General features: G+C 41.0%; 2 protein-coding genes across 13 annotated transcripts in view; both read right to left on the bottom strand.

Moving 5' to 3' along the window:
- Positions 1 to 9,467, bottom strand: part of ogdhb (oxoglutarate dehydrogenase b) — a 43,524-nt gene extending 34,057 nt beyond the window's left edge. For 2 of the 6 annotated variants that reach the window (XM_036976931.1, XM_036976930.1), the window contains exons 1-2: positions 9,247 to 9,397; positions 7,770 to 8,308 (exon numbers count right to left, since the gene is read on the bottom strand). In XM_036976931.1, coding sequence (XP_036832826.1) covers positions 7,770 to 8,003 — 234 coding nt within the window. In that variant the 5' untranslated portion in view covers positions 8,004 to 8,308; positions 9,247 to 9,397. Of the gene's footprint in view, positions 1 to 7,769; positions 8,309 to 9,246 lie in introns of all 6 variants that reach the window. The other 4 variants (XR_005051666.1, XM_036976932.1, XM_036976933.1 and 1 more) reach the window with 4 other exon arrangements.
- An 11,691-nt stretch (positions 9,468 to 21,158) lies between these two features.
- LOC110523332 (calcium/calmodulin-dependent protein kinase type II subunit beta) overlaps positions 21,159 to 26,465 on the bottom strand; it is a 64,241-nt gene continuing 58,934 nt past the window's right edge. For all 7 annotated transcript variants that reach the window (XM_036976943.1, XM_036976941.1, XM_036976944.1 and 4 more), the window contains 3 exons: positions 22,301 to 22,376; positions 21,795 to 21,889; positions 21,159 to 21,579 (listed from right to left, as the gene is read on the bottom strand). In XM_036976943.1, coding sequence (XP_036832838.1) covers positions 21,344 to 21,579; positions 21,795 to 21,889; positions 22,301 to 22,376 — 407 coding nt within the window. In that variant the 3' untranslated portion in view covers positions 21,159 to 21,343. The remainder of the gene's footprint in view (positions 21,580 to 21,794; positions 21,890 to 22,300; positions 22,377 to 26,465) is intronic.

The raw sequence follows: 26,465 nt of genomic DNA on the forward strand, positions 1-26,465 counted from the left end.
AGCATGTGACAAATGCAATTTAACTAGATTTTAGACACCACAATGACTCCAATACTGTACCTCACTTTCAATGTGTGTGTGTGTGTGTGTGTGTGTGTGTGTGAGTGTGTGTGTGTGTGTGTGTGTGTGTGTGTGAACCAATATTGCAACTCTCAACACACACTCACTATCTCTCTCTTACACACACACACACACACACCAACAACAATGCCCTTTAACCAACAGACAATGGCTGGAGGGGAGGACTGGACATTCCAGATGAACGAGAGAGCGAGAGAAAGAATGAGGGAGAGAATGAGAGAGAAAATTAGAGTAAGCGTGATGGAGAGAGACAGAATAATGTGCTCAGAGGCAATGTTCCCTCTAAACTGTGTGCATGCGGGACACAGAGAGAAATAACAGCCCACAGAGAGAAGCGCGAGATTGAACTTCACTCAACTTTCTAGAGCAGTGGTCACCAACCAGTCGATCGCAATGTACTGGTCGATCTCCAAGTCAATTGCCAAACATTTCTGTAAAAAACCCACCTATAAAGCCTTTTTATTTGTCTCGGGCTGTTGGCGGTAGGTGTACCCAATTCAACTGCCCTGCGCATGTGTTTGAAGGTACAAACTCTGCGGGCCCTGTGGGCCCTGAAAGCAAATCAAGTGCACTATAAGTTTACCGCTGGCCAATCGTATGGCTCATATTTCAGTGTCTGCAGTAACGTAGCAAGTATAAAAGAAAGCTAAGGCAAAGTTGATATTGTGAGATTTCAAAACATTTAAAACAATGACTAGAGAAAGACTGTCAACGAGTACACCAAAGATCTGATGTTTTTATGAGTGAGTTAAAGTTCTTACTCAGCACTGTCAACACTTTATATTCAACACTTTTATAAACTATAAAATGCACGTTCTTCCTATTTCCACTCAGCGCTTCAACAAGCAGTGCAGCAGTAATGAATGAGTAGGAAAGTGGATCTATAGGCCTGTGTTGTTGTTATTATTAGCGACTTGGGTCTTTTTTAATATCAAGGAATATTTCACTTTCTCTGTTCATATGAGTAACAACATGAATTTGTGCACGAGGCAGAAATAATGCGGTGCGACTTAGGTTTCGCCATCAGCTGGAAGACGGGCACCATCAGCTGGAAGACAGGCACCATCAGCTGGAAGACAGGCACCATCAGCCCAGTAAAAAAAAAGCAAATGACTTAAATGTATGTTCACTCACCCGTGCCTCACAAGTAATACAACAATAGATCTATTACCGGTGTGATCATATAGCCTACCTTAAAGTTTGAAATAACGTTTACAAATACTTCACAAAAAACAGGGCAATTCAAGCAAGCCAATATGCGGTGATAAAGTATTGGGCCTATAGCTTACTGCACAAACCTCGATGCTACAGTACTGTTTTTAATTGGTTAATGTTGCATAGGCTTACGTTTTTAAGTAATGTTAAAAGAAATCTGAGCGGTAGATCTCAGCTTGCATTTTGACTCAGAAAGTGATGTTGACTCAGAAAATGTTTGTGACCACTGTTCTAGAGTTTTCCCTGTTAACACTATCAATGTTTCCCTTTTACTGTGGTAGTTGTGATTGAATCAATGCAATATTAGCCTCTTTGCAACATACCGAAACAAAACTAACTATGCAAGAGATTTTGTTGTAGTCAGAATGCATCAGAGTAGGATTCTATTGCGTTGACACGCACACACGACTCAGCCCGCACTCTACACAGACCGATGCGGCATAAACAATGAGAGCTGCAGTAGGCCCATATGCAAGTAGACCATTGCCATAATATGGATCTGTACCATTTACTTTGAGCTGGACTGTGTTAACAGCATGAGCAGTCATGAGTAGATGCACTTGTTTTGAGATCAAAGCGAGAGCTACATGTGCACATTATGTTCATATCCTTTGCTAGTTAGTGAGCTATTAGCCCAGTTACATTTCTAGACATCTTTGAAAAGTGAGTCAGGTAAAGAGTTGTTTTATGTCTTAAAGGGGCAGTTTGTATTTTGAGACAGGCTTGAATAAGCTAAGTAGCCAATAGGCAGAGGGTAGCATTATTTGTCTGATTCTCTGTTGGTATGGGAATAATAATGCATTTTATTTTGTAAAGTATCAAACAACACAACAACATTTTCAGTCACCTCCTTGTCTGAAGGATAAGCAGGTTGATGTGGATGAACAGGTTAATGTCAAGCCCTGCATGTTTTTTCAAAGGTTTTATGGAATGTAGGCCAACATTGAACACCACACACTGGATGCTACTGTAGGCTGAATGATAGAACAGCTATTTCCATGTTAAAATGTAATGAGATGCATGTTCTCCATTGTGTTTGATGGTATGTCACTCTGGTAGGCCTATATCATGATCAAACAGCCACAGTCGTCTACTTGGCCACTGGTAAAACTGTAACTTAAAGTGGGTACATCCTCAGTGTTCACAGTAAACGCTCACTGGAAATTGCACAGAATCTTTGAGCCCCAGCTGTTAATCAAAAATATATATATATATACAGTACCAGTCAAAAGTTTGGACACACCTACTCATTCAAGGGTTTTTCTTTATTTTTACTATTTTCTATATCGTAGAATAATAGTGAAGACATCAAAACTTTAACACATATGGAATCTTGTAGTAACCAAAAAAGTGTTTAACAAATCAAAATATATTTTATATTTGAGATTATTAAAAGTAGCCACCCTTTGCCTTGATGACAGCTTTGTACACTCTTGGCATTCTCTCAACCAGCTTCATGAGGTAGCCACCAGGAATGCATTTTAATTAACAGGTGTCTTGTTAAAAGTTCATTTGTTGAATTTATTTCCTTCTTAATGCATTTGAGCCAATCATTTGTGTTGTGACAAGGTAGGGGTGCTATACAGAAGATAGCCCTATTTGGTAAAAGACCAAGTCAATAGTATGTCAAGAACAGCTAAAATAAGCAAAGAGAAACATCTTTGTGAGATGCAGAGTAGGTGAATTGATGATCTCCGCATGTGTTGTTCCCACCATGAAGCATGGAGGAGGAGGTGTGATGGTGTGGGGGTGCTTTGCTGGTGACACTGTCTGTAATATATTTAGAATTCAAGGCACACTAAACCAGCATGGCTACCACAACATTCTGCAGCGATACTCCATCCCATCTGGTTTGCGCTTAATGGGACTATCATTTGTTTTTCAACAGGACAATGACCCAACACACCTCCAGGCTGTGCACAGGCTATTTGTCCAACAAGGAGAGTGATGGAGTGCTGCATCAGATGACCTGGCCTCAACAATCACCCAACCTCAACCATATTGAGATGGTTTGAGTTGGACAGCAGTGAAGAAAGTTATTTGTTTCTGGCCATTTTGAGCCAGTTGTCTTGAAACCACCATAAATCCAGAGAATTGCAGATTTTGCTGACAAAGTTTCATGACAAAATGTTCCTACTGTCACGTCTACTCCCACTCCCCCTCTCTGGTGCTAATTGTCTGCAGTTTCTCATTATTACGCACACCTGTCACCATCATTACGCGTACCTGCGCCTCATGAAACTCACCTGGACTTCGTTACCTTCCTGATTACCACCCCTATACCTGTCACTTCCTTTGGTTCTTTCCTCAGGCGTTATTGTGTCTGTTTATCTGTCTCATGTCTGTGCGCTACTCGTGATTCTTATTTTGTTCCATGTTCATTTATTTATTAATTTCCCCCCCCTGCAGTTGCTCCCGACTCCTACCGTACAAATTACAAAATAACAACGTCACCTAGGGATACAACAGGATTTAAAAAAAATATTTTACTGGCGAGGTCGGGTACATGGGCTGCTGCCGAAGCAAAAGGGGATGCCTCAGCTGGCTTGTCAGGCTTCCATGCCTCAGCCTGCTTGATAGATTCACAAGCCACGGTTGGCTCGTCAGGCTTCCATTGCCGAAGCTACCGGGGATGCCTCAGCCAGCTCGTCAGGCTTCCAAGCCACAGTTGGCTCATCAGGTTCTCAAGCCTCGGTTGGTTCGTCAAGCTTCCATTGCTGAAGCTAACGGGGATGCCTCAGCTAGCTCGTCAGGCTTCCATGCCACAGCTGGTCCGACAGATTCTCAAGCCTTGGTTGGCTCGTCAGGCTTCCATGCCTTGGCTGTCGCCAGTTCTCATTATTACGCACACCTGTCACCTGCACCTCATGAGACTCACCTGGACTCCATCACCTTCCTGATTACCCCCCTATACCTGTCACTCCCTTTGGTTCTTTCCTCAGGAGTTATTGTTTCTGTTTATATGTTCCATGTCTGTACGCTACTCGTGTTTCTTGTTTTGTTCCATGTTTGTTTATTTATTAAATTCACTCCCTGTACTTGTTTCCCATTTATTAGCGTACACGTTAGCGGATATACCTCACCAAGGGGAAACAACAGGAATTTTTTAAATATTTTTTAAACTGGTGATGTCGGGTCCAAGTGCTGCTGCCGAAGCAACCGGGGATGCCTCAGCTGACTTGTCAGGCTTCCATGCCTCGGTTGGCTCAGCAGGCTCCCCATGCACCGCCCAGCTCGTCAGGCTCCCGCGCCTCAGCCGGCCCATTAGGCTCCCACGCCTCAGCTGGCCCATCAAGCTCCCGCGCCTCAGCCGGCTCTACAGGTTCCCGCGCCTCAGCAGAAGCGACCGGCCAGCTCCTGGTCGGCATCATCCGGCGGCTGGAGCCACGCGGCAGGGAGGGGGTACTGTCATGTTTACTCCCGCTCCCCCTCTCCGATGCTTGACGTCGCCAGTTGTCTTATTTTTTCGCACACCTGCCACCATCGTTACGCGCACCTGCGCCCCATGACACTCACCTGGACTCCATCACCTTCCTGATTACCTCCCCTATATCTGGTTCATTCCTGAGGCGTTATTGACTCTGTTTCATGTCTGTATGCTTTTCGTGTTTCTTGTTTTGTACTATGTTTGTTATTTATTAAATTTGCACTCCCTGTACTAGCTTCCTGACTCCCAGCATAAACATCACAGTTCTGGTCTGATGAGTTCATTTTCTTCACCTCGTGTTGAGAGTTTCAGAGTTTCTAACCATTTCAACGTATAGACCACGGTCTCATGTCTTTCTGGTCTGGTATGTTAATTCTCAACTCATCCTTTATACACTCTAGTAAAAAGGGGCATTTCCGTCATGCTGACATGCTCTCTGAGCTCCCTCGGGGCGTGGCTACTTACTGTGCAAGGTATTCTCAAAAACAATGATCTCATTAGAAAACTAAAATCACATTAATATCTTATAAAAAAAACTGTACTTGTTTTTCATATTGTCTACACCACGTATTGGATGGAGACTTATTACCTGTAGTGCAAATACTTTAAGTTACAGTATTTCGTTTATAACTTTACTAATAAAATCACAAAATGAAAAACAATATGACATGATTATTCTTTAGGTCCCCACTGACCATTTCCCACATTCTTTATGATAGAATTATTGTTCCATTATCCACTTTTTGGATGTTAGAGTTTTTGGCTGGCAAAAGTCTGTGAACAAAGACATTCCTTTGGTTCATACTAGAGAGCCAGAGGGTCCTCTTGCTGCATAAAATTTACGACTGGGTGTGAGGTGTCAAAAAGCGCCCCAGCCGCTTTTTATGCACATTTCTCTCTATGCGTATTCTGACCTGGAATTTAAGCATGAGAATAGCATGCTTTTCACCTACTATTTTTGGGGGTGGAGATTAAATAAATGATGGTGTAGTGGAGGTGTGTCTACAGATACACCATATTCTGACCTTCATTTAATTCCCTAATAATTCCACCCCTTTTATGCGCGATGAAACTATGAATAAGGTCGAGCAATCCGTCAGTTCCAAGTGGAACAACATCTAATACATTTTTTTTCTGATAGAAATAACACCATTACAAAAAGAGCTAGGTAAATGAGTCAACTGTTTGGATAAGGGGATTGTAAATATAAATTATCATTGTTTTAGATCTATTTTACCTTATTATCGCTGGAGAGAAATGTGAAGCCAGTCATGTGGCAGCAAACTGAAGCATATCAACATTTCACCTTTTCCACAATGTTAGTCGTCTTATAACTAAGCTATAGGTTTATGTTGCTATGTGCATATGACAGTATAGTGTCAAACCTACCGAGTTGATTTATGATTCCTAAAATGTTTTAATTATATGCCCAGACTTTTCACTGTATTGTGTACAATTTGTATGGTGTTTAATATTAGCCACTATTGGTAGCCTCCGTCAGTTATACCACATACATTTCTAACTCCCTTTAGTGTTAGTTTCCATTTTGTATCATTCCATTACATCATTAGTTTACCTTTCTTTCATCTGTCACGCTGGTGTGGTTGTTCCTGAGGACCTAGCAATAGTGGATCATATTAGGCTAACATATTACAAGTTGTGCAATAATTTGGGACATGTAGCCTATTGGAATCATTATGGAACGCAGACCATGCGTAGCAGTTTAAACCTGGAGGCTAGTGCACGGTTCACGACAACGAGACCGTTGTCATCACAGTTCCATGATTAATGAGGATTATCAGGGTTGATTTATACGATTACTGTTCAATTCCTATTGTACAATTTTCTCACTTTCCATTATTTCATGGATTGAACACAATTGTTCAAGCCATGACATTTTGGAAAGTTAGAAAAGTGTACAAATATGACAACTTTCAGGATGAATCAAACCACTATGGTTTTGATTCGCCAATATGTTTAGTGCAGAAATACTTTCCTATCCCTAAATAATATACAGAGTATTTTTAAACCCTACCAATTGGTCCTATGTGCATTTAAGTATGCTCTCTCTCTCGTTCTCAGAGGATCTGAGCCCTAGGACCATGCCTCAGGTCATGTTATATCTACAGTAGCTTTGATTGGACTTGGAATTTTAGCTAAGAAGCTAGCAGTCATCGTCATGAATCAAGTCGACAATCTACTGGCAAATACTTTTCAATCCTTGTCATATGAAGAGAAATTACGAAGAGAAATTATAGATAAAACATATAGGTGCTCATTGGCCATTGGACATAAACATTACTACACAACAAGTTGGAAATCACAACTTATTGTGGTTTGGAAGGAATCAGTGGCTAACTGCAAGCATTGCAAAGCAATCACTAGCCTGCTATTCAGTGGAGTGCCTACTGTTCTGACTTTGTGATGCACATATAGCCTATAGCCTGTTTTAGAGAAATGTCATCATCGAATATTGTAAGAGCTTTCATTGTCTGCTTATATGCCCCTTTTATTTATCCTACGGTTCTGACTTGGTGTACAGGGAGAATACTGTAAGAACGGCCAATGTTCTGAATTCTGTCGTTGTACATTTGAAAAGTGCTGAGTAAATACTGTAGTTGTAATGTCTTAATCAAATTTACGGATTGCTTCTCATCCGCTTGTCGTCTACTTATGCCATAATTTGTACATCTCAATTGTCAGTAGAAACCACACACAACCTTTCACATGACCTTGGTAGCATCTCTAGCTTCCTGTATTACACAGGAATCTGATGGGAGAGGGGGAGTGGTATGTATGTGTGTGTGTGTGTGTGTGTGTGTGTATGTGTGTGTGTGTGTGTGTGTGTGTGTGTCTGTGTCTGTGTGTGTCTGTGTGTGTGTGTCTGTGTGTGTCTGTGTGTGTGTGTGTACGCGCTCACATTTTTGCCCTGACCAGAGGTCGTGCAGGTGTATGCGTAACTCTTGTCCCACTGCGTTTTGAACATAAACAGGCCACAGTCCTGGGAAGCAGCTCACCTGCCTGCCCCCCACACTCTCTCTCCTACCTTATGTACACTCCTAGGGTTCTCCAGCCATGCATAGTACATCTCTTCTACATAATTAGAACTGGTCCCATTCAGAAAAGGCTCGGCCGACACCGACGTAGTGTAACTCCTCAGTGGTTCAAATGTCCTCAAAGCCCCTCCCACTGCCATCGGCCTGGCCTGTGATTGGCTCTTGACTGTCTGGGTGGCCGTAATAGGCCTTAGCCTAGCAACTGTAGTCCTTAAGCGCTGCATGGTAGCCTATTAGCTGTGGCTTCTACCCCTCTCGCTAAACGAGGAAGTAGATCAATAACAATTCACGTAGCCAGGAAACACCAGGATTAGGAGAAAGTTATCCTCTAGATGCTGATCTTAGGTCAGTTGTGTGTTTCCCTCCTAATGTTTCAGTTAAGGATTGGTTTAGGAACAGCTGATCCTGGTTCTTTGGCCTACATGCAACTCTTCTTCCAGGAGCATGGGACATACAGAGCTTCTTCTTCCTCTCGTTTACTCTCGCTCGTTGTATCAGGTCTAATCCTGTAAATCGTTGTTTTCTCAGGCTGTGTAGAGAGAGATTACATAATTAACCAGAGGGTCAAGTCATACTTCCCAGTTCCCACTGACCCCGCCTGTGCTGTGTGAACATATAACATATTTATGATATGGGCTGGATCATATATCATTATTTATGCATTTAGACCTGGCTGCCTACAATAAATGGCAAATAAGAGAAGTCTGCTAAAAATATATTTTAGTCACACTCACAGACACACACTCCTACACATGTACATACACACTCACACACACACACACACACACACACACACACACACACACACACACACACACACACACACACACACACACACACACACACACACACAGAGAGAGACACACAGACTCACTGCAGCGACTTGAAACAAGTTATGTCAGTCAACTATTCACACAGAGAATAAATAATATAAATACCCCACATACAGTACTTGTTGTATTCAGACCAGGGGTGGAAAAAATACCCAATTGTCATACTTGAGTAAAAGTAAAGATACCTTAAAAGAAAACGACTCAATTAAAAGTGAAAGTCACCCAGTAAAATACTACTTGAGTAAAAGTCTAAAAGTATTTGTTTTTAAATATACTTAAGTATCAAAATTAAAAGTATAAATAATTTCAAATTCCTTATAATATGCAACCCAGACTGCACGATGTTCTTGCTTTTTATATATATACAGATAGCCAGGGGCGCACTTCAACAGTCAGACATAATTTACAAACGAAGTATTTGTGATTAGTGAGTCTGTCAGATCAGAGGCAGTAAATATGACCAGGGATGTTCTCCTGATAAGTATTAGTACCCGATATATTCATATATTTATAACTAAGAAAACGGCAATACCTAATAGTTCGACAACATATAGTTATGGACTTAACGCTCTATCTTGTGGCTGGCGCAACAATCATTTTTTGGTAGCTATTAAAAATAGGCGTCTGTACTTACTTTCCGCGACTTTGAACACTTCCGGACTTTTAGTAATAACTTATCTTGCTTGCTCGTGGCTTCCCGAGACTATACTCTCGGTATGTATCCTCTTTAAACTGGTAGGCAGGTTTTCTGATTGCACTGTCCGATGTGCTGATATGCGTCACGCTGCCGTTACGTCAGCCTGAGGAGAGGAGCGCGGTGCACACATGTTCTGCTTTCTGTGTAGGAGATAAACTGTGTGCTCTATTCTACCCTACTAAGCAAAATAGCAGTAACTGCTCATAGGGTGAAACAGAAAAATTCCTTCAACGTTTAATTGTCAAACGAAATTAATTGTAGGCAGATCACTGGAGATGTGGTTGTCTGTTGTCTTGCTATTAGGTCATTTTTATTCATGTTGACCCTAGACATCATTTACTGCCTTCTTGCTTGGTACACCCACTGAAATGCTTTCATAATGATTCATTGTTTTACACAATCTTGATTTGTATGTGTCATACAGTTGATAATTGTATCAGCAAAGAACAATCAATCATACCAAGGTAAACCGTAGTAACCAAAGTCCAAAGCGCGGTGAAGCCCACATTAAAAAAAACACTAACTGATTTGAGGGATTGCAGTTACTGTTTTTTCCTTAATTTCACTAACTTTTTCCACTTACTGCAAACATGACCCACCATTTTCTCCAAAACAACACAGTGGAGGCATGATATTTGTCCACATGATAAAGCATAAAAAAATGCAAAAATACATGATAATGAATAATGAATTAGTACAAAATAACATTTTAATTACATGATTTTAAAGCTTCAAATACTTTCTTTGCAAATTCTCAAATTACAAATCATGAACAGGTATTTCACATTTTTATATTGACAAATAGTTCAAAGACTTATAGTAATATTTTTCAAAATCAACAGAATGCATATTTAATTAAAACAAATAATGATAATTAAAAAAACAGGCAATGACCAATGTCCTCATTTTTTCCATCACTGAACAAATTTCAGGTCTGCATAACGCAAGCACAAACTTGAACAGTGAAAATTCTGTGCATCTTCTGGTGTGCATTTACTGTGAACAGAGGCTGTACCCACTTTCAGTTGCAGTTTTAACAGTAGCCAAATAAACTACTGTAGCTATTTGATCATAATGTAATACCATCAAAAACAATGAAGGAAAAAATCACATTCCATAACATTTTAACATGGAAATAGCTGTTCTGTCATTCAGCCTGCAGTAGCAGCCAATGTGTCGTGTTCAATGCCGACATTCCATGAGACTTTTGAAAAAAAACATGCAGGGCTTGAAACTAACCTGTTTATAAACGTGTCCTTCAGACAGGGAGGTCACTGAAAATGTGTTTGATGCAAAAAAAAAAACACTTTACAAAATACAATTCATTATTATTCCCATACCATTATTACAGAGAATCAGACAAATTATGCTACGCTATGCCTATTGGCTACTTATCTTATTCAAGACCGTCTCAAAATATAACACTTCCCCTTTAATACATAAAAAAGCTGTTTACCTGACTCGCTTTTCAAAGATGGCTAGAAATGCACTCGTTTTGTGCTCTTGTTGTCAGCAACCTCTCCCCCATTGTTGACTAGAAATGAGCAGTAACTGGACTAATAACTCACTAACTAGCAAATAATATGGAGTGTGAGTGTTTGGTGTGCTCTCACCTGTCTGAGTTGAAAGACCTGAATAAAGGAGGTGCCTTCTTCTATTGTATATTGGCGATCGCACAATTTAATTTAAACCTCTTGCCGTTCAGATCCCTTTAGCGGGATCATTTTCGTCAATGTTAGGAATTTTATGAATAATGACTAAACAATATCCCCATTTTAAATAGAACTGTAACTAAGTAAACTTATACTCTGCTTTATTATATCTGATTAACAATGTGAATTCATAAGTGAGGGATTGTGGAGCATATAACAGGGGGGTAATTGCATTAAATAAATACCATTCCAGCCAGGTTGGAGAAGATTGGAAGTGTTTTTTTTTTAAGTAAGCAGAAAGGGTCATTAACCTATGGTTGAACCGACTCAACTTAGCTCTGGAATGTTCAGATAAGGCAGTGTGTGTTTTCTCAGGTTTTCCATTAGCTGGAACTGTCTGCTGAATGGTGATGGATGAAGACTTCGGAAGGTTTATCTCAAATGAACTTTTGAAATGTTGGGAGAAATAATATTTTATAACCTAAGACTTCATATTGTGTATATAAACTGTTGTTCGTGGTTACATGGCAGCGCGCTCCGAGAATAAATACTATTACATATTTTTGATAAGACTGGTCTCTGTCTATTTTATGCAAATAAGAATCTTACAAATTCTCATAAAATAGACTAAGTGAATTCAATTAAAGAAAACATATTGGAATTATGAAATTATACCAACAGTCAATATCCGGTGAATTGCAGAGCGCCAAATTCAAATTAAATTACTAAAAATATTACATTTTCATGAAAACACACAAAACACAGCTTAACTTGTTGTTCATCCAGCCGGCGTGTTAGATTTCAAAAAGGCTTTACGGTGAAAGCAAACCATGCAATTATCTGAAGACAACTCTCAGCAGACAAAACATTACAAACAGCTAGCAGCAAAGTAGATTGGTCACAAAAGTCAGAAAAGCAATAAAATGAATCACTTACCTTTGATGATCTTCGTATGTTTGCACTCACGAGACTCCCAGTTACACAATAAATGTTTGTTTTGTTCAATAAAGATTATCTTTATATCCAAAAACCTCCATTTGGTTTGCGCGTTTTGTTCAGTAATCCACAGGCTCGTGCGGTCACGACGGGCAGACGAAAATTACAAATAGTATCCGTAAAGTTTGTAGAAACATGTCAAACGTTTTTTATAATCAATCCTTGGGTTGTTTTTACAATAAATAATCAATAATATTTCAGCCTTTTCAATAGAAGAGAGAAAGAAATGGTCTCGCTCCCGGCGTGCGCGCATGCACAAATCTGAGGACATCTGGCTATCCACTGACGCGATGTGATCAATCTCACTCATTTTTCAGAATAAAAGCCTGAAACTATGTCTAAAGACTGTTCACACATTGTGGAAGCCATAGGGAAAGGAATCTGGTTGATATCCCTTTAAATGGAGGATAGGCTTGCAATGGAAAAGAGTAGTTTCAGAAAAACAGCACTTCCTGGATGGATTTTCCTCAGATTTTCACCTGCCATATCAGTTCTGTTATTCTCACAGACGATAGTTTGACAGTTTTGGAAACTTTAGAGTGTTTTCTATCCAAATCTGCCATATGCAAATTCTAGCTTCTGGGCCTGAGAAATAGGCAGTTTACTTTGGGCATGTTTTTCATTCAAACATCAAAATACTGCCCCCTAGCCTAAAGAGGTTGTGCATTGGTTCGATTGACTGCTCTAACTTTTGCCACCTCAATCTCCTTCACCCTTACAGGGCACTCCAGGAACTCGGGATCATGATCCCCACCACAATTGCAACACCGTCGTCCTTCTACACACCATTCTTCAATATACTCTGTCCATCTGCACACACTTGAAACATGGCCAAATCCTGTACAATTCTTGCTCTGCAATGGTTTGAGGACCAAAGCTCTTGCAATTACCTTTTTGTTCCAGTTTTCAATACTACTGTTCATTCAGAACATTCACCAACTTTGCTCAACGCGGGCGCCCATGAAGAAAATCCCCAAAGAATTGCCATCCTACTACCCCAGCAGTCGGGAATTCAATTCCCCTGTAACTTTCACTCCTTCTAATGTCTAAACAAAGCACATAAAAGATGTATGGTGAATTTCACAAAAAAATATTCATCTTAGGCTCTATACCCCTCAAACTCAACTCTGGACTTCGAAACCAGTTCCACTGCATTTCCTTATTGTTCCCCTCTAACCAGGGACTGATTTAGACCTGGCGTACCAGGTGGGTGCAATAAATGATCAGGTAGAACATAAAACCAGCAGGCTCCGGACCTTGTAGGGTAGGAGTTGAGTGCCCCTGCCTTATACAGTCTTGAGGTAAGTTGATTTAACATGGAATTAAATGAATAATCCACTCAAAAACTCTATTTTCCTATTTGTTTTCATTAGTCCACTGTTGATACAGTACCAAAATGTTTTGCATGTCAGCAATCAAGTATTCAGCTTTGCATTTGGCATCATCATGATGATGTGGCAAGAGACAATTAGCTTTTTGAAAGTCCTATAACTTGAAAACTTGATTACTGACATGCAAAACATGTTGGGACTGTATCAACCGTGGACTAATGAAAAAAATACCAACATATATTTTCGGTGGATTATTCCTTTAAATCTATGTTTTATTGAGTCCATGTTATCTACTTATCTCATCTGAATCAACCCCATGTGCTCAGTGTAACAAGGGTGGTTCTGCAAAACCATTTAGTCCTGAAGACCGACAGAGTGCACTAAGGCAGTCTTTTGACAAGCAGGAGACCCTTGTTCACATCCACCTTCTGTCCTCACATGAAAACCAGTGATGAAGGCCCACTTTACACATTACCTCTTGTTATCTTACATAGCCCTAAACATTCGGATTATACAATTATTTATGATGTCACAATGGGCCTGGCTTGTCACCGAAAACACTCACTAACTTTTACAGGTGCACAATTGAGAGCATCCTGTCGGGCTGTATCACTGCCTGGTACGGCAACTGCACCGCCCACAACTGCAGGGCTCTCCAGAGGGTGGTGCGGTCTGCACAATGCATCACAGGGGGCAAACTACCTGCCCTCCAGGTCACCTACAACACCCAATGTCACAGGAAGGCAAAAAAGATAATCAAGGACAATAACCACCTAAGCCACTACCTGTTCACCCCGCTTCCATCCAGAAGGCGAGGTCAGTATAGGTGCAAAAAAGCTGGGACAGAGAGATTGAAAAACAGCTTCTATCTCAAGGCCATCAGATTGTTAAACAGCCACCACTAGCACAGAGAGGCTGCTGCCTACCTACAGACTTGATATCATTGGCCACTTTAATAAATGGAACACCAGTCACTTCAATAATGCCACTTCAAGAATGTTTACATATCTCACATTCCTCATCTCATATATATATGATGTATACTGTATCCTTTACGATCCATTCTTTACTATCTATTGCATCTTAACCGCTCTGTCACTGCTCATCCATATATTTTATACTTATATATTATCATCCCATTCCTTTGCTAGATTGTGTGTATTAGGTTTTGTTGTGGAATTCGTTAGATATTAGGTTTCATTGTGGAATTGTTAGATATTACCTTGTAGATACTGCTACACTGTCAGATCTAGAACCGCAAGCATTTCACTACACTCACAATAACATCTGCATGTGACCAATAACATCTGCATGTGACCAATAACATTTTGCTTGATTTGTAGCCTATAATTAATGCAAAGTCTACCCTAGGAAAAATGTTAAATTACCAGTGTCTTCTTTCCAATATTAATCACAATATGGACAGAAAATCAGCATCAATCAATATTATTGTTATAAAGCATCTTATTGTTGGAGAGAGACAGTCTGCCAAAACATTATTTTTGTATTTTGATGATGCCTTTTACATGCACTGAAACACCAAAAAGTGTTTTCACAAACCTCTCTTAAAAACACAATGATTCAGAATGAAGAACCACGTTGGGTGTTTCAGAGTACTTCCATTCTGTTTTGAAATCCATTCAGTGAATCAGAACACTTCCATTGGGTTTACATTCAAACACCCTCCAAACACCAGATCTCAGTTTAGGTACACTACTTCTCATGGTTTCACTACGCAATGATGGTGTTTTGAGTCTTTCTATTTTAGTACCCTTTTACTGCAGTGGGCTAAATCAGGGTCACACAGAGTGTTTCTTTGTAGTCTTAAACAAATCTACTTTGAAACAAAACTATACACCTCAAACACATGGTTGTGGGCTTAGAAAAAGAAGACACATGTACCATGTCAGATATACAGTTGAAATGTATAAAATATTGAGTTTGCATGCCAATATTACACTTTATATACATCACAGAAGACTAAAATATAACAAACCTGTTTGACATAGCAGTTTTTAAAATAATCTTTATTAATTATGAAACATATGAATACCATTACACCCATGAAGCCACTAGGTCTTTTGACCGCAGGAAAGGGCTACCAGCGTAGTGGTAATCAATTGGGCATGGTCAGGTTCCTCCCACTAAACTCTGGCTGGCATTCACTGTTCCATTCCAGTTAATGAGTCATGTGATATTACAAACCTATTAACACACACACACACACACACACACACACACACACACACACACACACACACACACACACACACACACACACACACACACACACACACACACACACACACACACACACACACACACACACACACACACACACACACACACACACACACACACACACACACACACACACACACACACACACACACACACACACACACACACACACACACACACTCTCTCTCTCTCTCTCTCTCTCTGTGTAGTACACATAGAACACACATTGTGGTACGCTCATGCATGAACACACCCTCACACAAATGCACACACATGCGCATACCTCTCTCAGTGGTAGAGTGATAGTGTTAGAGAGGTTTACGGGGAACTTTGTCCCTGGTTGAGAAACTGTTAGAGGAATTTAGTTCATATGTGTTCATTAACCAATTCAATTAAAACACTCTGTCCGTTTATAAGAATTTGTAAGGTTCTTATTTACATAAAATAGACAGACACCAGACATTAACATTAACCAATAGCAGTTATTCTCGAGAGCTCTGCTCATAATACCATGTACATTGGTTTATATACCTCACATTTCATCATAAATGTCCCTCCTCCTCTCAGATACAATGGCAATATAGTTCACAAGCCTTCTCACATTGTCTGCCAACTGTTAATTAAACAAACTACTACAAGCCCAAGGTTTCTCCCCTCCCTGGGTGGGGACAGAATGTCCTGTAAGGAACACAGTATTCCAGCCGGTCTGACGATAGCTCCATTCGTTTCTAACAAGGAACAGAAAGTCCTTGTTCTAATTCTTGACTAAAACTACACACATTCTATTCAGTGTTATGATTATTATAAGATTCATACAGTGACAGGGTAGTATTCTGTTTAGTTATAGTTCTACGTTAAATGTATACATCATTTAGTCATATAAGTCCCATAACAGAAACAGAGGCAGATGTTTCCTGGTCTGTCCTTATCTTATCCACTGATGATATACTGTATCTGTCAGCACACACAGTCACACAAACATGCTGATAAGCCTGGCCCTAGGTTGCAGCCAATTGTGCTTATTCTGCTCCCAATAGGAGTCAACTCTGTGTGTGTGTGTGTGTGTGTGTGTGTGTGTGTGTGTGTGTGTGTGTGTGTGTGTGTGTGTGTGTGTGTGTGTGTGTGTGTGTGTGTGTGTGTGTGTGTGTGTGTGTGTGTCAGCTGGAAGGAACAAGATATAATAGACATACAGAGAGACACAGCTGGCATTGACAGGAGTTCTCTTTATTGGTAACATATTGATAACACCTCAACACTGTTACACAACACAAGGAATGCTCACTGGAAGAACAGAATTCATCGTCATATTGGATTCATGTTTACAAAGTCATCTTGTGAAAGTGCGGGAATATCCCAATGGATTTCTAGTCCATCGCCTTAGCCACTCGGCCACGACAACTAGTGTGTGTGAAAGTGAAAGTGGATGATATGATGGCAAGCCCTGGTTGACTCTCAGAGGAGAGTTAAAATGAAGGTTAGGACTAACAGCAACCAGAGTGTGCTAAGATGAACACAAACACAGTCTTAATTTCACCAATGGCCGTGTGAGGTAATGCCACCTCTCTGAGTGACCTCATTCTGATGTTGTTTGCTGGCCTGATTAGCACTGATCCTGTTACTGAGACTACACAGGGGGAGGACTGCCAGGAATACATGCAGTGCATGACCCTGTGTGTGACTGAGGCCTGAAAAATATCATCTTTAGTTGAAACAAAGCGACACCCTGCCTCTGTTCCTTCTTCCTTTGTTTTAGTAAAATACTGAGGGATGAACCTGGAGAAATGTAACCACTCTCAAACTCACAGACAGAGACCTGGATGTAAGGACTGATCATCCACGATTTCAAAATTATAGTTTCAACCATGTTTTGAGGCTTTACATTGTTTGTTTACATTGATTATAAACATGGGAGTAAAACAAGCTTATATGTTGGGTTCTGATGGGGCACGACAGTTGAACTAAGCTCATGAGGCATTTATAAGTTATATTCTTCAACAATCAATGGGTTTACATCATTTACGAGTCAAAAAATGGCTGTAACAATTAAGGACTCTAGTTTTAAAGTGTGTGTGTGCCAGGGCAAGTCTTAGGGACAAGCTCTAATTTTCAACCCAACATTGTAGATGGAAGGTGCTCAGCTCTAATTTTCAACCCAACATTGTAGATGGAAGGTGCTCAGCTCTAATTTTCAACCCAACATTGTAGATGGAAGGTGCTCAGCCCTAATTTTCAACCCAACATTGTAGATGTAAGGTGCTCAGCTCTAATTTTCAACCCAACATTGTAGATGGAAGGTGCTCAGCTCTAATTTTCAACCCAACATTGTAGATGGAAGGTGCTCAGCTCTAATTTTCAACCCAACATTGTAGATGGAAGGTGCTCAGCTCTAATTTTCAACCCAACATTGTAGATGGAAGGTGCTCAGCTCTAATTTTCAACCCAACATTGTAGATGGAAGGTGCTCAGCTCTAATTTTCAACCCAACATTGTAGATGGAAGGTGCTCAGCTCTAATTTTCAACCCAACATTGTAGATGGAAGGTGCTCAGCTCTAATTTTCAACCCAACATTGTAGATGGAAGTTGCTCAGCTCTAATTTTCAACCCAACATTGTAGATGGAAGGTGCTCAGCTCTAATTTTCAACCCAACATTGTAGATGGAAGGTGCTCAGCTCTAATTTTCAACCCAACATTGTAGATGGAAGGTGCTCAGCTCTAATTTTCAACCCAACATTGTAGATGGAAGGTGCTCAGCTCTAATTTTCAACCCAACATTGTAGATGGAAGGTGCTCAGCTCTAATTTTCAACCCAACATTGTAGATGGAAGGTGCTCAGCCCTAATTTTCAACCCAACATTGTAGATGTAAGGTGCTCAGCCCTAATTTTCAACCCAACATTGTAGATGTAAGGTGCTCAGCCCTAATTATCAACCCAACATTGTAGATGGAAGTTGCTCAGCCCTAATTTTCAACCCAACATTGTAGATGGAAGGTGCTCAGCCCTAATTTTCAACCCAACATTGTAGATGGAAGGTGCTCAGCCCTAATTTTCAACCCAACATGGAAGGTGCTGTGCTTCAGTGTATGGTGACTCCCCCTAGAGTTCAAGATATGTAACTTTTAAATGACACAAATCATCCCCATGCGTTTGGTCTGATGAAAAATGCATCATACGGTGATGGTTTCTGTATTTTGAAAGTTACATATCTTGAAAACGTCATTGCTGACAAGCAAAACTTTTTGGGACTAAGTCAACAATGGACTAATGAAAGTTTTTGTGTGGAATTGTCTTTTAAGTGCACTGAGAGACAGCAAGGCAAGTCAACAGAGAGGGAGGGAGGGACACATAATACTGGTACACACCCTGTGGACCAGTGACCTCATTTATCAAATGCTCTTAGTTATCATATAACATTATTATAGAACATTTCTGTGATCATACAATTGTACAATCATTTCTTACAATATGATGAAATTCTCTTTATATAATGTATACACTTATAAATAAAGTATGGTCACAAAAAAATATAAATATATATAATTCACAAAACTTCATGCAAAATCTATGTAAATTGCATATTTTTATCACATTGTTGATGTGGATTCTGTCATACGCGATTCACGATCAGATGTTTACATACAAACATTTTATAAATGAGGCCCCTGGATATATATAGGTACTATATCTGTTTACAATGAAATCCCATCAATAACCATATGAAACACTTTTAGTGACCTGCCCACTCTGCCTCAGCAGTAGAGCCTGTTCAAAAGCATGTTTTACAATCATCATCATCATCACCGTCATCATCATCATCATCATCATCATCATCATCAGTATACACTCTCCAGACAAAAATAATTTTATGCACATTCCAAAGTTAGGAAAAGTTAGTTGGACATAGGAGGTCATAGTTCACCAGCATTCAGTAAAAAATCCAGACAACGAACAATAACACCAATTTTATCGTCATGTTTCCATTTTCATGCAAATAAATGCAGTATAGTCACCACAATGAAACTGTAGTTGTACAATACAGTGTGTAATCATTTAAAATGTATTGTTGTATCATCAGTGACTATATGCAAATGCTCAACACATAGAGAATCAAGTATAAGAACAACAATATACAACGGTCATGCTGTATCGACTTGGCTCATCTTCTCTCCCTGAAGGGGAAGGGGGAGGGGTGGTGGTGCATATAGTTCATCATCAGAGGGTAGGCTGTTTCCATATTTAAAACTGTAGCAAAAACGCACAACTGCACTAATCCTGTTGGTTTATACAATGTGTATTCATTTGATACGCCAGGCAGGAAGCAGCCTTAAGCCTAACTTAAACTTTGCGCAAGTACGCAACTGGGAAAACAGACGTTACTTGCATAGCGAAAATAAAACAGAAATCAAAATGAATCCCCGCAATTTTGACTCAACGCCATTTTGCTTAGCTAATTGTGTTATTGGGTTGCGTACGGTATGAATTAGACTTTACTGGAGGAGCACAACTCAACTAACACTCACTGGGAAATAACACTGGAGAAGTCATGCTTGTCTTTAACAAGAGGAACAGACTCCTTTAAAGAGAATCAACTGGACCATTAAAGACATTGTACACTTTCATTATAACAACAACAACTTACTTGCATCAATAATAATAATAACAACAACAACAATAGTAGTAGTAATAGTAATAATACAAACAATAACAGAGTAATAAACTTGATTTAAACTGTAGATCCTATATGTATCTGCGCCATGGGGTGGGTCTACAGCAGAGGGAGAGCACTGGACTGAAGGTTTGAGTGTGTTGCCATTTGTATTGGATGATATGGTTGCAGTGATAGTCGTTGCTGCAGCTTGTGTGTGTGTGTGTGTGTGTGTGTGTGTGTGTGTGTGTGTGTGTGTGTGTGTGTGTGTGTGTGTGTCCAGGAGGAGTTGAGGCTGTGTGTTGTTAAGTTGCAGTAGTGTGCACTGGTCAGTAAGGAGAGCTGTAGCAATAGAGGGAGGGGGGACAGGCTCTCCATCCTCCCTCACCTCTCTCTTTCTCTCTCGCACTCTCTATCCTCCCTCACCTCTCTCTCTCTCCATCTCTCTCCATCCTCCCTCACCTCTCTCTCTCCATCTCTTTCTATCCCCAGTCACCTCTCTCTTTCTCTCTCGCCCTCTCTATCCTCCCTCACCTCTCTCACTCTCCATCTCTCTCCATCCTCCCTCACCTCTCTCTCTCCATCTCTTTCTATCCCCCGTCACCTCTCTCTCTCTCCATCCTCCCTCACCTCTCTTTTTCTCTCTCGCACTCTCTATCCTCCCTCAACTCTCTCTCTCTCACTCTCCATCTCTTTCTATCCCCCGTCACCTCTCTCTCTCTCCATCCTCCCTCACCTCTCTTTTTCTCTCTCGCACTCTCTATCCTCCCTCAACTCTCTCTCTCTCACTCTCCATCTCTTTCTATCCCCAGTCACCTCTCTCTCTCGCACTCTCTATCCTCCCTCACCTCTCTCTCTCCATCTCTCCTCCCTCACCTCTCTCTCTCTCTCTCTCTCTCTCTCTCTCTTTCCTCCTGGAAGACAAAAAAAACATTCTAGGTTTAACAGCAACTCTGGAAACAATAACTGTCAAGCTCTGAAGTGTGTGTGTGTGTGTGTGTAGCTGTGTGTGTAGCTGTGGGTGTGTGTGTGTGTGTGTAGCTGTGTGTGTAGCTGTGGGTGTGTGTGTGTGTGTGTGTAGCTGTGGGAGTGTGTGTGTGTGTAGCTGTGGGTGTGCATGTGAATGAATGAGTGTGTGTGTGTTAGTAACATTGAGTGTGTGTACCAGTTCACTGCTGCAGTGGTGCGGCCGGTGCTCCAGAGCAGTGGAAGTGAACATTCTGCCACTTGCTCTCTCGGCGATGCCACACCCTCGTCTCCTCTGATTGGCTGGAGCATGGGCGGCCAGTGCCGTCGACGAATTGCGTGAGGCGTATGTAGGCGATGCAGGCGGCGTCTTCACCAATCAGGTGGACGTGAGGGTTGAGGATTGTGGTATGGATGGGCTTACTGTTCTTAGACAGGACTGAGAAAGAAGAGAACAGATAGTTTATGGTTGTATAATAGTCGTGTAATGGTTATTTTAAGGTTGTGTAGTGGTTGTCTTAAGCCTGTGTTATAGTTGTGTAATGGTTGTGTAGTGGTTGTCTTAATGTTGTGCTATAGTTGTGTAATGGTTTTGTCGTGGTTGTGTTAGAGTTGTGTAGTGATTTTCTTAACGTTGTGTAATGGTTGTCTTACGGTTGTCGAAGTAGAACCGGTGGAAGTCCATGCCCTCCACTAGGTTCCCCAGGGCCTCTGGCTCAAATGACGTCAGACATGGGTCACAGATCTTCCTGTTGAAAACACAGAACACAACACTTTACAACATATTGTGTCACTACACAACAAACACAACAAGCTCAACACAACACATTGTTTCACAACACATCATCTGAGCTCAGACTAAAAGAGCAACCAAAGAATCTCAGTTTAGAACCTCCGTAGTTGTAGCGAGATAGTGAGGTGCATGCTGGGAGTTGTAGTGTTATGGTGATTTGAGTTGCAGGCTATCATCCCTGCTACAATATTTAAAGTATAAAGGTGTTTTTTTGCAGAGGTCAGTGCAGTTTAGCAGAGGTCAAATGTCACCCGTAGTTTTAGGGTAAAATTAGGCGCAGACTAGGAGTTTTAGTGTTATGGTGAGGGGCAGGCTGGGAGTTACAGTACTCTGGTGAGGTGCAGGCTGGGAGTTGTAGTGTACTCACGCATAGGCCTCAAAGTCTCCATTGTTGACAGCTTCAATCAGCTGCTCAGTGATCTTGATAATCTCCTGTTTTCGCACTGCAGGGGGAACCAATAACAGAGTGAACATGTGTTGGGAACAATAAAATGGTTTTGCCACAAATTTCACAGAGCAAGATTCCCAAAGGCAGGAACGTCGACTCCAATTTTGCTGCAGCAGCTCTCACTTCAGGAGCTCAGGGCCCGGCCCAGCATGCATTTGTAGTCTACTTGTGTGCTGCTATAGCCACTTGCTTTAGCTACTAAATATTTTCATAAAGAAACTGATAAAACACACAGGTGCAAAATCAAGGTGACTTACAAAGATGAGGACCAAGAGCAAGAGAGGGAGTGTGTTGATGTGGTGTCCACAACTAAATAATCATTGTGGAATCTAAGGACACATCTCAAATGCGTGACGGTGTACTTACTACGTGCACATGCTAAAAGAAGGGAACGAGGCTAGCTAAGTGAGTCATTGTAGCAAAGTATTTATAAACAAAAAATCTGATCTCTTAAAACTTTCGTACATTCTTTTTCTATTATCTATACAATGGGCCGTAATTTATTTTAGCCCAATAGGCCTGGCATATTCCCACTTTTTCCCACAAACGTATAAGACTACCTATTGAAAAACGAAAAATAAACAACTCTGCATCTCTGCCCAGCCTGGCAAGAGTGGCCCAAAGGGGGTTTAGCATCCCCAGCTCTGCAAGCGCTGAAAGGATATTCTCTACTGCAGGCCTACTTTCCAGGCACCAACGCATGAGCATGAAGCCCCAGACTTTGGCCAAACTCGTGTTTCAAAGGCACTGTTGACTGAGCCAAATAAGGCATTTTACATTGATTTGTATTTAATTCTAAGTCAGTCTACAGTATATGCACAATTTATAGACTTTAATGATTTAATACAACAAACTGTTGCTTAAATGCTAAGCACTTTATGTCCCTACCAGCCTAGTGCTTCACAATGTATTTCTTTGTAGGTGTTAAGGGATTTTTATGAATAATGACTAAATGATGTATACATTTAAATCAGAACTATGACTAAACAGAATACTACTATGTTACTGTATGGATGTATGTATCTTATTATAATCATAATACTGAATGTAATGTGTGTAGTTTTCGTTCAGAATTAGAAGGACTGTCTGTTCCTTGTTAGAAACGAATGGAGCTATCGTCAGGCTGGCTGGAATGCTGTGTTCCTTACAGGACATCCTGTCTCTACACAGGGAGGGGAGAGACCTTGGGCTAGTAGTAGATTGTTTAACAGGTGGCAGACAATGTGGGAAGGCTTGTGAACTATATTGCCATTGTATCTGAGAGAAGGAGGAGCAGCATTCAAAACGCTATGACAAAATGTGATATAAACCAAAGTACATTGTATTATGATCAGTACTCTCGAGAATAAACACTAATAATTGATTTTGAGACTGGTCTCTGTCCATTTTATGCAAATAAGTATCTTACAAATACATATGTATAAAAAAAGACAGGAAATATTATATTTACATGTAGTTAAGGTCAGAAGTTTACATACACCTTAGACAAATACATTTAAACTCAGTTTTTCACAATTCCTGACATTTAATCCAAGTAAAAATTCCATGTCTTAGGTCATTTAGGATCACCACTTTAATTTAAGAATGTAAAATGTCGGAATAATAGTAGAGAGAATGATTTATTTCAGCTTTTATTTCTTTCATCACATTCCCAGCGAGTTAGAAGTTTACATACACTCAATTAGTATTTGGTAGCATTGCCTTTAAATTGCTTAACTTGGGTCAAACATTTCAGGTAGCCTTCCACAAGCTTCCCACAATAAATTGGGTGAATTTTGGCCCATTCCTCCTGACAGAGCTGGTGTAACTGAGTCAGGTTTGTAGGCCTCCTTGGTCGCACACCCTTTTTCAGTTCTGTGCACAAATGTTCTATGGGATTGAGGTCAGGGCTTTGTGATGGCCGCTCCAATACCATGACTTTGTTGTCCTTAAGCCATTTTGCCACACCTTTGGATGTATGCTTGGGGTCATTGTCCATTTGGAAGAACCATTTGCGACCAAGCTTTAACTTCCTGACTGATGTCTTGAGATGTTGCTTCAATATATCCACATAATTGTCCTACCTCATGATGCCATCTATTTTGTGAAGTGCACCAGACCCTCCTGCAGCAAAGCACCCCCACAACATGATGCTGCCACCCCCGTGCTTCACGGTTGGGATGGTGTTCTTCGGCTTGCATGCTTGCGGCTCCCCCCTTTTCCTCCAAACATAATGATGGTCATTATGGCCAAACAGTTCTATTTTTGTTTTATCAAACCAGATGACATTTCTCCAAAAAGTATGATCTTTGTCCCCATGTGCAGTTGAAAACTGTAGTCTGGCTTTTTTATGGCGGTTTTGGAGCAGTGGCTTCTTCCTTGCTGAGCGGCCTTTCAGGTTATGTCGATATAGGACTCGTTTTACTGTGAATAAAAATACTTCTTTACCTGTTTCCTCCAGCATCTTCACATGGTCCTTTGTTATTGTTCTGTGATTGATTTGCACTTTTCACACCAAAGGACATTCATCTCTAGGAGACACATCTCCTTCCTGAGTGGTATGACGGCTGCGCAGTCCCATGGTGTTTATACTTGCATACTATTATTTGTACAGATGAATGTGGTACCTTCAGGCGTTTGGAAATTGCTCCCAAGGATGAACCAGACTTGTGGAGGTCTACAATTTCTTTTCTGAGGTCTTGGCTGATTTATTTAGATTTTCCCATGATGTCAAGCAAAGAGGCACTGAGTTTGAAGGTAGGCCTTGAAATACATCCACAGGTACACCTCCAATTGACTCAAATTATGTCAATTAGCCTATCAGAAGCTTCTAAAGCCATGACGTCAATTTCTGGAATTTTCCAAGCTGTTTAAAGGCACAGTCAACTTAGTGTATGTAAACTTCTGACCCACTGGAATTGTGATACAGTGAATTATAAGTGAAATAATCTCTGTAAACAATTGTTGGAAAAATTCCTTGTATCATGCACAAAGTAGATGTCCTAACCCACTTGACAAAACTATAGCTTGTTAACAAGAAATTTGTGGAGTGGTTGAAAAACTAGTTTTAATGACTCCAACCTAAGTGTATCTAAACTTCCGACTTCAACTGTAAGTATTCAGACCCTTTCCTCAGTACTTTGTTGTGATTACAGCCTCGAGTCTTCTTGGGTTTGACACCGCAAGCTTGGCACACCTGTATTTTGGGAGTTTCTCCCATTCTTCTCTGCAGATCCACTCAAGTTCTGAATGGCGAGTCTTGCTGCACAGCTGTTTTCAGGTCTCTCCAAAGATGTTCGATCGTGTTGAAATCCGAGCTCTGGCTGGGCCCTCAATGACATTCAGAGACTTGAATGTCCTGAAGCCACTCCTGAGGGGTCTTGGCTGTGTTATTAGGGTCGCTGTCCTGTTGAAAGGTGAACCTTCACCCCAGTCTGAGGTCCTGAGCGCTCTGGAGCAATTTTTCATAATGATGTCTCTGTACTTTCCTCCGTTCATCTTTCCCTCGATCCTGTCTTGTCTCCCTCCCGCTGAAAAACATTTCCACAGCATGATGCTGCCACAACCATTCTTCAGATGGTGCCAGGTTTCCCCCAGATGTGACGCTTGGCATTTAGGCCAAAGAGTTCAATCTTGGTTTCATCATACCAGAGAATCTTGTTGCTCATGGTCTGAGAGTCTTTAGGTGCGTTTTGGCAAACTACAAGCTGGCTGTCATGTGCCTTTTACTGAGGAGTGGCTTCCGCCTGGCCACTCTACCATAAAGGCCTGATTGGTGGAGTGCTGCAGAGATGGTTGTCCTCCTGGAAGGTTCTCCCATCTCCACAGAGAAACTCTGGAGCTCTGTCAGAGTGACCATCGGGTTCTTGGTCACCTCGCTCACCAAGGCTCTTCTCTACCGAATGCTCAGTTTGGCCGTGCGGCCAGCTCTAGGAAGAGTCTTGGTGCTTCCAAACTTCTTCCATTTAAGAATGATTGAGGCCACTGTGTTTCTGGGGACCTTCAATGCTGCAGACATTTTTTGGTACCCTTCCCCAGATCTGTGCCTTGACACAATCCTGTCTCAGAGCTCTACGGACATTTCCTTCGACCTCTTTGGTTTGAT

This window comes from Oncorhynchus mykiss, chromosome 5, assembly GCF_013265735.2.
Source record: "Oncorhynchus mykiss isolate Arlee chromosome 5, USDA_OmykA_1.1, whole genome shotgun sequence".
Taxonomy (NCBI): domain Eukaryota; kingdom Metazoa; phylum Chordata; class Actinopteri; order Salmoniformes; family Salmonidae; genus Oncorhynchus; species Oncorhynchus mykiss.